The sequence below is a fragment of the Pongo abelii genome, chromosome 2, assembly GCF_028885655.2.
Source record: "Pongo abelii isolate AG06213 chromosome 2, NHGRI_mPonAbe1-v2.0_pri, whole genome shotgun sequence".
Classification (NCBI taxonomy): Eukaryota; Metazoa; Chordata; class Mammalia; order Primates; family Hominidae; genus Pongo; species Pongo abelii.
Genome location: NC_085928.1, coordinates 36,984,410 through 37,000,259, shown reverse-complemented (window position 1 = coordinate 37,000,259; position 15,850 = coordinate 36,984,410). Strand labels below are relative to the sequence as shown.

Here is a 15,850-nt window from a genome sequence, read left to right as displayed (position 1 = left end):
TGTTAAGAAGCTATTATAAGAATAAAAGATGCTGGTGGGTCATACCAGGGTGGTGGCAGTGAAGATGGTGAAAAGTGATCAGATTCGAGATATATTTTGAATCTACAGGCAACAGAATTTCTTGATGGATTGGATATGAGGTGTGGAAGAAACGGAAATATAAAGCATGATCACAAAGTTTTGGTCTGCATGACAGACACGATAAAGTTGTCACCAATAGAAATGCAGAGTTAATTGGATTGGGGGCATGAGGGAACCAGGAGTTCAGTTGTGGATGTGTTGAGTTTGAAATGTCTACTTGACATTCACATAGAGATGTCATCATAAATATGAGTTGTCTTCCATCTTCTCAGTTTATAGACAAAAAACATTGCATCGGATTGTTTGAGTCATTTATCCAAAATCAAAGTAGCCAGGTAGAGGCAAAAAGAAAAGGTCTCTTGATGCCCAGTCCAGTGCTATTCTTAGTAAACCTTCCCAGAGAGTAGAGAACTTTCCAGTAAAAGAGACTCATTGTTTTAATGAATCAAATGAATCAATATTTTTATTGGTAAACAAATTCTAATATTCAATTCAAGAAACTAAATCAAGATCTATTTATCAATATGAACAACAACAAAAAAAACAAAATCATTTGAATGGCAAAAGGAGAATGCATAAATATCCTTAGTAGGCATTAAACAAACAAATTCATGTATATTTAGGACAGACTCAAAATCTGTGCCTAGGAGTTTCTAAAAGAAGTGATATTCCTTGTCCTAGCTGTGCACACAGGATTTCAGTGCACTTCCAATGCCATCTGTTTACTGTAGTTACCATCATCTCCTGCAGCACAAGTTTGAGAGGGCCAGAGTCAGAGTAGGCTTAATATTTGTCTCTATGTCTGAGATATTTCATAATTTAACCTTTTTTTAAAGAAACAAAACTGTAAAAAAAAGAACCATTACTGAATTCTTGCTTTCTAATAAACCACAACCATCAAATTAGTTAACTTTCCTTTTGCTGACATTGCTAGAATGTCCCAGAGACTGTTAACTAATTTGATAGTTCCATTTTTCTGTCACTTAATGACTGGAATTGTAAACAACTCATTAAGTTTTGTGAACTCAGAGAATTTCATCCTGTAAAAATTTCATAGGGTAATTGTGACAATTAAATGTAAAAAATCTTGTTAAAATGTAAAGCTCTATATGTCTATAAATGCAGATGTGTAAGGGATGATGGTAGGGTTGGGGATATGTCATCTCATAGGAGGTCAGGGAGTATCACCACTATCCCTCTACTGGTCCATCTTTGCCTGAAGAGTACTCCCAGTGTGCACCAAAAGGATAACGCTGCACTAGGCCACATCCCTGACAGAAAGACACACAGGGATCAGTACATTCTGCCCCTACTCTCACTGAATGTGCTACAGACACAGAAAGACGTAGACTTCCTGCTCTTCTAGGAATCCTATTCTTGATCATTTGATGCTTTCCTAAAGCCTGAGAAACAGGTATTTTTATATAAAGTGAAACAACCAAGATTTAGCACAAGTTGTTGATAAGACAAACACTAAAATTTCAATATCTCTCCTGTCTACAGCTCTGTCTCTCTCATATACTGCCTCATTGCATGGACTCACAGCCAGGCCACATGGTACGTACTCAATATGCTGACAACTGATGGTTTGAGAAACATTATCATGGAGAAGTCTGTCTAATATAAAGTAGTTACTTTCTAAATCTTTATTCATTTGAAGTTAGCTCCTTTGAATTTCAGCAGATACGATTTTGAAATTGGTACAAATATCTATACAAAAGTTCATCATATCATTTTTAATTTTTAATTTTTATAAATTTTGGTAGATTTAGGGGGTACAAGTGCCATTTTGTAACATGGATACATGGTGTAGTGATGAAGTCTGGGCTTTTAGTATGTAAATTATAGAAACCAATTAAATACTTTTTTTCATTCTTCATGTTTGTCTTTCCCATTCACACACATATATGCACAACAAAGAAAACTGATTTTTTAATCTCTGAATGATGAAAAATAGTCTAATAATTTAAATACATATGCATTATAGCATAGGGGTTGAATACTGGCTTTGTGACCTTGGACAAGTCCCTTAAACTCTCTATGCCATGATTTCCTTCTCTTTAAGAGAAGGATAATATTAATACCTACCTCATTATATTATTTAGAGGATTAAGTAAATTAATACAAGTAATAAAGTACCTAGAACAATGTCTGGCCTATAACTAATACATTAGTATTAGCTAATATTTTTAATTTTATTACAATGACTCTAATTAGGTGATTATTGAGTATGGTTATTCTAAAACATTTAAAAGGGCAAACATCATTATCCATTCTTGTGAGTAAGAAGCTTTTCACAATATTCTAAGTAACTGCTGATATGTTAGTATTTTTAGTTATTAGGCCCAGATTTAGAGTGAAATGGCATGCTTCAATATCCAATCCAGAAAAATAAATTATGGTCTACCTCTTACAGTGGTCTACCATGAAGCCTACCAGCCTAATTCTATGACAAGATAATGAAGAAAAAGTCTCATCTCTCTTCCCCTTGGCATCTTTATGATGTTTTAACATTCAAGTACATATCAGTACTTTGAATGCTTGGAAATTATACTGCCTCAACATTTGTAGATATATGTACTCACACTATATGTGCCTTGCATTACCAGTCTAGCTTCTGATGGCATGTGCTGCATCATAGGCTAGTTCTTATGATGAAAAACTTTCTCTTCACATGGGCAGAATCATTCTGTCTTCTTTGTAAAAATTCCCCTTGGGAGTTGGGATGGTGAAGGAGAGAATGAAGTTGTTTGTTTCCAGCTGATGCACAGAAAGATGGGACAGTTTGAATCAGCAGGCAGGAGAACCCAAGGAAACGAATGAGATGATCAATTTGGGGCAGCTCCAGAGAAAACCCATTCTGCTTTAGCCAATTAACAGACTTTCATTCATTTCCCCTCCTTCTCTAATCACCTCCTAGTAGTTGTGAATGAGGTGCACTGTGATCAGGTATTTATTAGTTGATACATTATGCAAGAAATAAATCTCTTAGCAGGAAAAAAGCACAGATCTACATTTTTCCTCTTTGAATGATGAAATCCAGTAAGGTCTGAAGTTAGGTTTTCAAGAATATTGTGTTACTGTCAGGGTATAGTAACACAGAATCTATTGGAACAAAATGTACTTAGCTTGTAACCATGATTAATTAATATGGAAACAGAGCCTTTGCAAAATTTACAGTGTGGCAACCTTGGCCACACCCAAAGCTGAATCAATCAAAACAGTCTCATGCTCATGGATTGGAAGAATCAATGTCATTAAAATGGCCATACTGCCCAAAGCAATTTACAGATTCAATGCTATTCCTATCAAACTAGCAATGTCATTCTTCACAGAATTAGAAAAAGCTACTTTAAAATTCATGTGGAACCATAAAAGAGCCTGAATAGCCAAAGTACAAAAAGAACAAAGCCAGAGGCATCACACTATCCAACTTCCAACTACACTATAAGGCTACAGTAACCAAAACAGAATGGTACTGGTACAAAAACAGACAAATAGACCAATGGAACAGGATAGAAAACTCAGAAATAAAGCTTCACATCTACAACCATCTGATCTTCAACAAGTCTGACAAAAATGAACAATGGGGAAAGGACTCCCCATTCAGTAAATGCTGCTGGGATAACTGGCTAGCCATATGTGGAATTTAAAAAACTGGAACCCTACCTTTTATCATATACCAAAATTAACTAAAAATTGATTAAATATTTAAATGTAAGACCTCAAACTATAAAAATTCTAGAAGAAAACTTAGAAAATATCTTTTTCAACGTTGGCCTTGGCAAAGAATTTATGGCCAAGCCCCCAAAAGCAATTGCAACAAAAACAAAAATTGACAAGTGGGACTTCATTAAACTAAAGAGCTTTTGCACAGCAAAATAAACTATCAACATACTAAACAGACAACCTACAGGATGGGAGAAAATATTCACAAACTAGGCATCTGACAAAGTTCTAATATCCAGAATCTATAGAGAATTTAAACAATTTAACCAGCAAAAAGCAAATAATCCCATTAAAAAGTAGGCAAAGGAACAGACACTTCTCAAAAGAAGACATACATGAGGTCAATATATGAAAAAATGCTCAGCATCAGTAACACTCAGGGAAATGCAAATCAAAACTACAATGAAATACCATCTCACACCAGTCAGAATGGCTACTAAAAAGTCAGAAAATAACAGATGTTGATGAGGTTGCAGAGAAAAAGAAATGCTTATATACTATTAGTAGGAATGTAAATTAGTTCAGCCACTGTGAAAGCAGTTTGGAGATTTCTCAAAGAACTTAAAACAGAGCTACCATTCAAACCAGCAATTCCATATCATTATATCAAAAAGCCACATGCACTCATATGTTCATCATTAGCTATTCATAATAGCAAAAACATGGAATCAGTCGAGGTGCCCATCAATGGTGGATTGGATAAAGAAAATATGGTACATATATACCATGGAATGCTATGCAGCGAGGAAAAAGAATGAACTCATGTCCTTTGCAGCAACTTGGATGGAATTGGAGGCCATAATCCTAAGTGAATTAATGTAGGAACAGAAAGCCAAATACTGCATGTTCTCACTTATAAGTGAGAGGTAAACATTGAGCATATATGGATATAAACATAGGAACAATAGATACTGTGGATTACTAGAGGGCAGGTGGGTGTTGGTTGAAAAACCACATATTGGGTACTATGCTCACTATTTGAGTCCAATATACCCATGTAACAATCCTACACATGTATCCTTTATATCTAAAATAGAAGCTAAATTTTTTAAGTCATCCTTTTGAATTGATTTCTCCTCCTTCTCTGTATGTATGGGTGTGTGTGCACATATGCTACACTACGAACACAAGTATGTTTTGATATTGGTCTGATTGGTTAAACAAAGTCAACCAAAGCAATATAAACTGTACATATTAAGATTATACTACATATACGCTTGGTGCTAGTTAATGGAGAGCTTACAACAAATCCTAAAACACAGTTCATTTCCTCAAGAATGTTACCTGTTAGGGTTACAAAAATGAGTAAGATACTTTTTTTATTCATTCGTCAGGATCCTACAGAAACCTGCTAAAGGCTACATCATAGGTTTTTCAAGAAGAGTCAGGCTTTAGGTATTTTGTGCAATTACTGATTTTATTCATATTTTGGATTCCTGTAAGGGTATTACTAACTTAGGTTTTTGGTTGCTGTTATTGTAATAATTAAGTGAGGTGACATATTTTACACAGTAAAAGGCAGTATTAATAGAGGTTAAAAATCAGATGCTTAAGAATCAAATGAGCTGGATTACCTTGAGTTATTTAAACTCTAATACTGTTTCTTCATCTATCAAATAAAGATAGTAAAAGTACATAATTCAGAGGGCTAAACTCAGAGGATTAAATAAATTAATACATGTAAAATATCTAGTATACTGTAAGCAATCAATAAATGTTAAAATGCTATTACATGTTTGATAATGTTAGTCAGGCAATAAATATGGAAACATAATGGCTCAAGGGTACTCTAAAAAACTATGGCTGAACCATAGAGTTTGAGAAGGAAACTGAGACAGATGAGGCTGGGCACAGGCCTAACGGTGAAGAGCCTTGCAGGTCATGTTAATTTTGATCTTAAAAGCAATGAGGAACTATTAAATTGTCTTACAGAGGAGAGGCACATGATCAAATTTATTCTTTTGAAGATTTCTGGCCAGGGTGGAGAGGAGGGCTCAGAGGGAAGTAGAGAGACCTCTTGGCAAGCCTTTGTACCAGGAAATAAGTGTTGATTACATGAATTAGTATAGGGACTGTGGGGTCAGAGAGAAATGGATGGAATCGAGATAATTAGAAAATAGGAGAAAAGAAGGAAGGGAGAAAGCAAGAGAAAAGAATATGGGCAACTAGATGGATGATAATGCCATTCATTCACTGATGAGAGGAACGTAGAAAGAAACAGATTTGTGAGGAAATGATTGATATAGCTTCGGGCACAATGAACTTAAAGAGAGCTTAGAGAAGTTAATCGAGCCAATAGACTGTGAAAGTTGGATGAGGCGACCTCTAAGGTTCCTTCTAGTTCTATCATTACAACTATAGATTTACAGATCCACTGTCTGTTGCAATGGCAATCACAAGGAATCTCTGAGCTCTCTCTGTGGTGAAGAAACCACACCCGACCAGGCATAGTGGCTCACGCCTGCAATCAATCCCAACATTTTGGGAGGCTGAGGCGGACCAATTGCTTGAGCCCAGGAGATCAAAACTAGCCTGGGCAACATAGCAAAACCCTGTTTCTACAAAAAAAATACAAAAAAGTTAGTTGGGCATGATGGTGTGTGCCTGTAGTCCCAACTACTTGGGAGGCAGAAGTGGAGGATTACTTAAGCCTGGGAGCGCGAGGCTGCAGTGAGCTGTGATCATGCCACTGCACTCCAGCCTGGGTGACAGAGCAAGACCCTGTCTCTAAATAAATAAATGTAAAAAATAAAACAGAGTAAACCACACCCAAGAGACCACATGGCCCCATATTTAAGTAAATGCTCAATCCCACACCCTGGTATAGACTCAGTGCCATTGGCTGTTTGAGTAGGACCACACAGAGTCCCACTTCTTTCCTATTCACTTGTGTTTGATTTGAAACCTGATATACCCCACTACCACCCACATATATTTTCCATTTATGGTTTTGCCCTGACTCTGATACCCAGGTTGGATCTCTGAACACTGACTCACCTACTTGGTTTTTTCAATCTGTCCTTTCCTCTAATTTGAGGCAAAATTCTGGACTATGATCTGGATTGCATGCTCTAGTGGTACCTTCCTATATAACTACCCACATGCTGTTATAATTTAGAAGCTCTGAGGATGAATAGAATTGGAAAGCTTTAGCCCCTATAGGCTCAAAATCCCTTACCTTCTGTGATCTTCTTTGTACTAATACTTCCCAGAAGCCAGAAACGACCTTAGCTCTAAGCCCAGGTGAACAGTCAAGAATCATAATAGGTTATGCTATTCCTATGTTTCAAGAACATAATCATCAATAGTCAATAAATTGATCCATAGCACCACCCATCATTTAATAAACTATCCTCCACTGTGGTGCACCATTTCAGAACAATTTCATCATTAGCCTTTAAACCTCAACAACAATAGGTCACTCCATATAAACCATAAATCTGTTTTCTTATCTAAGAGAGGAGCAAGTTTGCCTCATAATAAGTTCAGACAGCAAATGCGCAGAGTGGCTGTGGTCATGGTCTGGAAAGAAAGGTGGCTTGGGAATGAGGGAAAATATTTGGGACTTATCCACAGGCCTGGTCACTGCAAACTGGCAAGAAAATAGAAAGGCACCATTAAATTTGGGGTGAGTCTTGAATTAGGCTATGATATATCTGTGTTGCCAAACATGAATTTTGGGAAAAAGAGACACTCACCTGCTTACAGTTTCCTTTGCATAAGTCAGTTTCTAAGGAAAACAAAGATATAAAAATGAGTTAACAACAGTTATTAAGGAGTAAATAAAACTTATTGCACAGAGACCACTACTGCCCTACCATGGTAGAATCTATGTTACTATTCTCTATGGTTAGACAAGTGATTAAAACAGGCAATAATGATACCAAGTTTGTTTTGTGACTATAGCAACACCCTGACATTCAGTCTCTGCTTATACGCACAGAAGTTCCTATGTTCTTTCTTAATGGGCTCAAATAACAGATTTGATCTGCCAATCATTTTATAAAGGTATAAAAGTTACAGATTTGCAGAGTTTTACATAAACCTGCCATGGACTTAGAATCAAATAGTTTTTTATCTAATGTATTTATAGTAATTCTCATCCTAGAACAATGTAAACATGTGGATGAAATAATTGATAAGTTTGTTTCTACAGAATTCAGACAAAAAAGACATATCATATCAATAATGGGATTATTCCCCAGGGGCATTCTAAAGCAAATTGCCTGCAAGTTTCCCCTAAATTAGGATTGTTATTTTGAGATCAATATGATAGAAGGAATAGTGTCTTGGAATCAGGAGACCTAGTTTCAAGTTCCAGTTTCCCCTCCTTAGCTATATAGGAAAATCCCCAAATCTCTCTGGTGCCAGGCCTCAATTTCCTCATCAGTAAAACAAAGAGACTGTTACTCTAAATACCTCTCATTGCATTTAGAAATGACTCACTGCTCTTCTTGCTCTACAGACTCTCCCAGAATAATCTCAGCCACTCTCATGGTTTCGATTACAGGCATACCTCTGATATATTACAGGTTTGGTTCCAGACCAAATAAAAGCTCAATAAAGCAAATATCCCAATAAAGCAAGTCACATATTTTTTGGTTTCCTAGTGTACATAAAAGTTATGCTTACATTATTCTGTGGCCTATTAAAAGTGCAATAACATCACATCTAAAAAATGTATATACCTTAATTTTAAAATACTTTATTGGTAAAAAATGCAAACAATCCTCTGAGCCTTCAGCAAGTCATCATCTTTCTGCTTCTGGAGGGTCTTGCCTCCAAGTTGATGGCTGCTGACTAATCAGAATGATGGCTGCTGATGATTGAGGTAACTGGCAATTTCATAAAAATAAGACAACAATGAATTTGGCCCCATCAATTGATTTTTTCTTTCACGAAAGATTTCCCTGTGATATATAATGCAGTTGATAACATTTTATCTAAAAGTTCTCTTAAAATTGGAGTCAGTCCTCTCAAATCCTGTCACTTCTTTATCAACTGAGTTTATCTAATAGTCTAAATCCTTTATTGTCATTTCAATACTGTTCACAGCATCTTTACCAGAAGTAGATTCCATCTGAAGGAACAACTTTCTTTGCTCATTCATAAGAAGAAATTTCTCATTCATTCAAGTATTATTATGAAATTGTAGCAATTTAGTCTCTTCTTCAGGCTGTACTTCTACATCTAGTTCTCTTGCTATTTCCACCACATCTGCAGTTACTTCCTCTACTGAAGTCTTGAACCTCTCGAAGTCATCCATGAGAGTCGGAATCAACGTCTTCCAAATCCCTATTAATGTTGGTATTTTTATCTCACCTATTGAGTCATGAATGTTGTGAGTGCCATCTAGATGGTAAATCCTTTGCTGAAGATTTTCAGTTCACTTTGCCTAGATCCATCAAAGAAATCACTATCTATGGCAGCTGTATGAAAAGTATTTCTAAAATCACAACACTGAAAAGTTGAAATTACTCCTTACTCCATGGGCTGCAGAATAAATATTGTATTGGCAGGCACGAAAACAACATTAATCTCCTTGTACATCCCCATCAGAGCTCTTGGGTGGCTATGTGCATTGCCCATAAGCAGTGATACTTGAGAAAAAAAAAATTTCTGAGCAGTAGGTTTCAAAGGTGGGCTTAAAAGATTCAGTAAACCATACTGTAAACAGATGTGGTGCCATTAGGCTTTTTTGTTCCATTTATAGAGCATAAGTAGAGCAGATTTAGCATATTTCTTAAGGGCCCTAGGATTTTTGGCATGGTAAATAAGAATTGCCTTCTAATTTAAGCCACTAACTGCATTATCCCATAACAAGAAATTCAGTCTGTCCTTCATTGAAGCCAGGTATTGACTTCTCTCTAGCTATCGAAGTTCTAGATGGCATCTTTGTCCAATAGAAGGCTGCTTCATCTACATTAAAAGTCTGTTGTTCCATGTAGCCACCTTCATAAATTATCTTAGCTAGATCTTCTAGACAACTTGCTACAGCTTCTGCATCAGCACTTGCTTATGTTATAAAGATAGCTTCTTTTCTTAACTACATAAACCAGCCTCTGCTATCTTCCAACTATTCTTCTGAAGCTTCCTCACCTCTCTCAGCCTTCATAGAATTGAAAAGAGTGAGGCCTTGCTCTGGATCTGGCTTTGGTTAAGGGAATGTTATGGCTGGTTTGATCTTCCACTCCAACCACTAAAACTTTCTCCATATCAGCAAGAAGGCTGTTTTGCTTACTTATCACTCATATGCTCACTGAAATAGCACTTTTAATTTATTTTTATTTATTTATTTATTTATTTTTACTTTAAGTTCCGGGATACAAGTGTAGAATGTGTAGGTTTGTTACGTAGGTATACATGTGCCATGGTGGTTTGCTGCACCTATCAACCCATCATCTAGGTTTCAAGCCCCACATGCATTAGCTATTTGTCCTAATGCTCTCCCTCCCCTTGGCCCCCACCCCCCGACTAGCCCTGGTTTATGTTGTTCCCCTTCCTTTGTCCATGTGTTCTCACTGTTCAACTCCCTTATCAATGAGAACATGCAGTGTTTGGTTTTCTGTTCCTGGGTTAGGATGCTGAGGATGATGGCTTCCAGCTTCATTCATGTCTCTGCAAAGGACATGATCTCATTCCTTTTCATGGCTGCATAGTATTCCATGGTGTATATGTACCACATTTTCTTTATCCAGTCTCTCATTGATGGGCATTTGGATTGGTTCCATGTCTTTGCTATTGTAAATAGTGCTGCAATAAACATACATGTGCATGTATCTTTATAGCAGAATGATTTATATTCATTTGGGTATATATCCAATAATGGGATTGCTGGGTCAAATGGTATTTCTGGTTCTAGACCCTTGAGGAATCACCACACTGTGTTCCACAATAGTTGAACTAATTTTCATTCCCACCAGCAGTGTAAAAGCATTCCTATTTCTCAACAGCCTCGCCAGAATCAATTGTTTCTTGACTTCTTAATAATTGCCATTCTGACTGGTGTGAGATGGTATGTCATTTTGGTTTTGATTTGCTTTTCTCAAATGACCGGTATTGATGAGCTTTTTTTCATATGTTTGTTGGCTGCATAAATGTCTTCTTTTCAGAAATGCTGTTTTATCCTATGCCCACTTTTTGATGGGTTTTTTTTTCTTGTAAATTTAAGTTCCTTGTAGATTCTAGATATTAGAACTTTGTCAGATGGGTAGATTGCAAAATTTTCTCCCATTCTGTAGGTTGCCTGTACACTCTAATGAGAGTTTCTTTTGCTGTGTGGAAGTTTTTTAGTTTAATTAGATCTCATTTGTCAATTTTGGCTTTTGTTGCTATTGCTTTTAGCATTTTCGTCATGAAGTCTTTGCCCATGCCTACGTCCTGAATGGTATTGCCTAGGTTTTCTTCTAGGGTTTTTATGATTTTGGGTGTTACATTTAAGTCTTTATCTATCTTGAGTTAATTTTCGTATAAGGTGTAAGGAAGGGGTCCAATTTCAGTTTTCTGCATATGGCTAACCAGTTTGCCCAGCACCATTTATTAAATAGGGAATTCTTTCCCCAGCTTGTTTTTGTCAGGTTTGTCAAAGATCAGATGGTTGTAGATGTGTGGTGCTATCTCTGAGGTCTCTGTTCTGTTCCATTGGTCTATATGTCTGTTTTGGCACCAGTACCATGCTGTTTTGGTTACTGTAGCCTTGTAGTCTAGTTTGAAGTCAGGTAGCATGATGCTTCCAGCTTTGTTGTTTTTGCTTAAGATTGTCTTAGCTATACAGGCCCTTTTTAAGTAGTTTTTTTCTAATTCTGTGAAGAATGTCAATGGTAGTTTGATGGGAATAGCATTGAGTCTATAAATTACTGTGGGCAGTATGGCCATTTTCATGATATTGTATCTTCCTATTCATGCGGATGGAATGTTTTTTCATTTGTTTGTGTCCTCTCTTATTTCCTTGAGCAGTGAGTGGTTTGTAGTTCTCCTTGAAGAGGTTCTTCGCATACCTTGTTAGCTGTATTCCTAGGTATTTTATTCTTTTTGTAGCAATTGTGAATGGGAGTTCATTCGTGATTTGGCTCTCCGCTTGTCTATAATTGGTGTATAGGAATGCTTGTGTATTTTGCACATTGATTTTGTATCCTGAGACTTTGCTGAAGTTGCTTATCAGCTTAAGGAGTTTTGGGGCTGAGACAACGGGGTTTTCTAAATATAGAACCATGTTGTCTGCAATCAGAGTCAATTTGACTTCCTCTCTTCCTACTTGAATACCATTTATTTATTTCTCTTGCCTGATTGCCCTGGCCAGAAATTCCAATAATATGTTGAATAGGAATAGTGAAAGAAGGCATCCTTGTCTTGTGCCAGTTTTCAAAGGGAATGTTTCCAGCTTTTGCCCATTCAGTATGATATTGGGTGTGGGTTTTTGTCATAAATAGCTCTTATTATTTTGAGATATGTTCCATCAACACCTAGTTTGTTGAGTTTTTAGCATGAAGGGCCAATGAATTTTGTCGAAGGCCTTTCTGCATCTATTGAGATGATCATGTGGTTTTTGTCATTGGTTCTGTTTATGTGATGGATTACGTTTATTGATTTGCCTATGTTAAAGCAGCCTTGAATCCCAGGGATGAAGCCAACTTGATCATGCTAGATAAGCTTTTTGATGTACTGCTGGATTGGGTTTGCCAGTATTTTATTGAGGGTTTTTGCATCAATGTTCATCAGGGATATTGGCCTAAAGTTTTCTTTTTTTGTTGTGTCTCTTCCAGGTTTTGGTAGTAGGATGATGCTGGCCTCATATAATGGGTTAGGGAGGAGTCCTTCCTTTTCAATTGTTTGCAATAGTTTCAGAAGGAATGGTACCAGCTCCTCTTTGTATCTCTGGTAGAATTCGGCTGTGAATCCATCTGGTCCCAGGCTTTTTTTTTGGTTGGTAGACTATTAATTACTGCCTCAATTTCAGAACCTGTTATTGGTCTATTCAGGGATTCTGAATCCATTCAGGACTTCTTCTTGATTTAGTCTTGGGAGGGTGTATGTGTCCAGGAATTTATCCATGTCTTCTAGATTTTCTAGTTTATTTGCATAGAGGTGTTTATAGTATTCTCTGACGGCAGTTTTGTTGTTGTTGTTGTTGTTTTTGAGACAGAGTCTCACTCTGTGGCCCAGGCTGGAGTGCAGTGGCACAATCTCGGCTCACTGCAAGCTCCGCCTCCCAGGTTCATGCCACTCTCCTGCCTCAGACTCCCAAGTAGCTGGGACTACAGGCACCAGCCACGATGCCTGGCTAATTTTTTGTATTTTAGTAGAGACAGGGTTTCACCGTGTTAGCCAGGATGATCTCGATCTCCTGACCTCGTGATCTGCCCGCCTCAGCCTCCCAAAGTGCTGGGATTACAGGCGTGAGCCACTATGTCCGGCCGGCAGTTTTTAATTCTGTGGGATCAGTGGTGATGTCCCCTTTATCATTATTTATTGTGTCTATTTGAGTCTTCTCTCTTTTCTTCTTTATTAGGATAGCTAGCAGTCAATCTATTTTGTTAATTTTTTCAGAAAACCAGCTCCTGGATTCATTGATTTTTTTTTTTTTTTTTTTTTGGAGGATTTTTCGTGTCTCTGTCTCCTTGAATTCTGCTCTGATCTTAGTTGTTTCTTGTGTTCTGCTAGCTTTTGATTAGTTTCCACTTGCCTGTCTGGCTCTTTAATTGTGATGTTAGCATGTCAATTTTAGATCTTTCCTGCTTTCTTTTGTGGGCATTTAGTGCTATAAATTTCCCTCTTAACACTGCTTTAGCTGTGTCCCAGAGATTCTGGTATGTTGTGTCTTTGTTCTCATTGGTTTCAAATAACTTCTTGATTTCTGCCTTAATTTCATTATTTACCCAGGAGTCATTCAGGAGCAGGTTGTTCAATTTCCATGTAACTGTGCGGTTTTGAGTGAGTTTCTTAATCCTCAGTTCTAATAGGATTACACTGTGATCTGTGAGACTATTTGTTATGATTTCAGTTCTTTCACATTTGTTGAGGAGTGTTTTACTTCCAGTTATGTGGTCAATTTTAGAATAAGTGCCATGTGGCACTGAGAAGAATGTGTATTCTATTGATTTGGGGTGGAGAGTTCCGTAGATGACTATTAGGTCCACTTGATCCTGAGCTGAGTTCAAGTCCTGAATATCCTTGTTAATTTTCTGTCTTATTGATCTGTCTAATATGACAGTGGAGTGTTAAAGTCTCCCACTATTATTGTGTGGGAATCTAAGTCTCTTTGTAGGCATCTAAGAACTTGTTTTATGAATCTGAGTGCTCCTATATTGGGTGCATATATATTTAGGATAGTTAGCTCTTCTTTTTGAATTGGTCTCTTTACTATTATTTAATGCCCTTCTTTGTCTTTTTTTATCTTTGTTGGTTTAAAGTCTGTTTTTTCAGAGACTAGGATTGCAACCCCTGCTTTTTTTCTTTTCTTTCCATTTGCTTGGTAAATTTTCCATCCCTTTATTTTGAGCCTATGTGTGTCTTTGCATGTCAGATGGGTCTCCTGAATACAGGACACCAGTGAGTCTTGACTCTTTATCCAATTTGCCTGTGTCTTTTAATTAGGGCATTTAGCCCATTTACACTAAAGGTTAATATTGTTATGTGTGAATTTGATTATGTCATCATGATGCTAGTTGGTTATTTTTGCACACTAGTTGATGCAGTTTCTTCATAGTGTCATTGGTCTTTATATTTTGGTGTGTTTCTGCAGTGGCTGGTACCAGTTTTTCCTTTCCATATTCTGTGCTTCCTTCAGGAGCTCTTGCAAGTCAGGCCTGATGGTGATGAAATCTCTCAGCATTTGCTTGTCTGGAAAGGATTTTATTTCTCCTTCACTTATGAAGCTTAGTCTGGCTGAACATGAAATTCTGGATTGAAAATTCTTTTATTTAAGAATGTTGAATATTGGCCCCCACTCTCTTCTGGCTTGTAGGGTTTCTGCTGAGAGGTCCACTGTTAGTATGATGTGGCTCCCCTCTGTTGGCAACCCTGCCTTTCTCTCTGGCTGCCTCTAACATTTTTTTCTTCTTTTCAACCTTAGAGAATCTGATGATTATGTGTCTTGGGGTTGATCTTCTCATGCAGTGTCTTAGAGTGTTCTCTGTATTTCCTGAATTTGCGTGTTGGCTTGTCTTGCTAGGTTGGGGAAGTTCTCCTGAATAATATCCTGAAGTATGTTTTGCAACTTGGTTCCTTTCTCCAAGTCTTTTTCAGGTACTCCACTCATCATAGGTTTGGTTTTTTTTACATAGTCCCATATTTCTCAGAGGTTCCGTTTGTTCCTTTTCATTCTTTTTTTCTAATCTTGTCTGCATGCCTTATTTCAGCAAAATAGTCTTCAAACTCTAATATCCACTTGGTCGATTCAGCTACTGATTCTTGTGTATTTTCCATGAAGTTCTCATGCTGTGTTTTTGAGCTCCATCAGGTCATTTACATTCCTCTCTCAACTTGTTATTCTAGTTAGCAGCTCCTGTAACCTTTTATCAAGGTTCTTAGCTTGTTTGTATTGGGTTAGAACATGCTCCTTTAGCTCAGCAGTGTTTGTTATTACCCACCTTCTGAAGTCTACTTCTGTCAATTCATCCATCTTATCCTCCATCCAGTTCTTCACCCTTGCTAGAGAGGCACTGCAATCATTTGGAGGAGAAGAGGCACTCTGGCCTTTTGGGTTTTCAACCTTTTTTTGTTGATTCTTTCTCATCTTTCTAAGTTTATCTAGTATCAATCCTTGAGGCTGCTGACCCTTGGATTGGGTTTTTGTAGGGAATTTTTTGTTGTTGATGTTGTTGTTGTTTTCTGTTTATTTGTTTTTCTTGCAATGGTCAGGTCCCTCTTCTGTAGGGCTGCTGCAGTTTGCTAGGGGTTCGCTGTTCAGGTCCTACTCATCTGGTTCACTCCCATGCCTGGAGATGTCACTCAAGGAGGCTGGAGAACAGCAAAGATGAGTGCCTGCTCCTTCCTCTGTGATCTCTGACCTCAAGGGGCACCAACCTGATGCCAGTAGAAA

The 15,850-nt window shown here is 37.4% G+C and overlaps 1 protein-coding gene across 1 annotated transcript in view; it reads right to left on the bottom strand.

Moving 5' to 3' along the window:
* The window catches only part of IMPG2 (interphotoreceptor matrix proteoglycan 2), a 98,798-nt gene that overhangs the window by 60,065 nt on the left and 22,883 nt on the right, over positions 1–15,850 (bottom strand). The window contains exon 4 of the mRNA XM_002813343.6: positions 7,509–7,540. Coding sequence (XP_002813389.4) covers positions 7,509–7,540 — 32 coding nt within the window. The remainder of the gene's footprint in view (positions 1–7,508; positions 7,541–15,850) is intronic.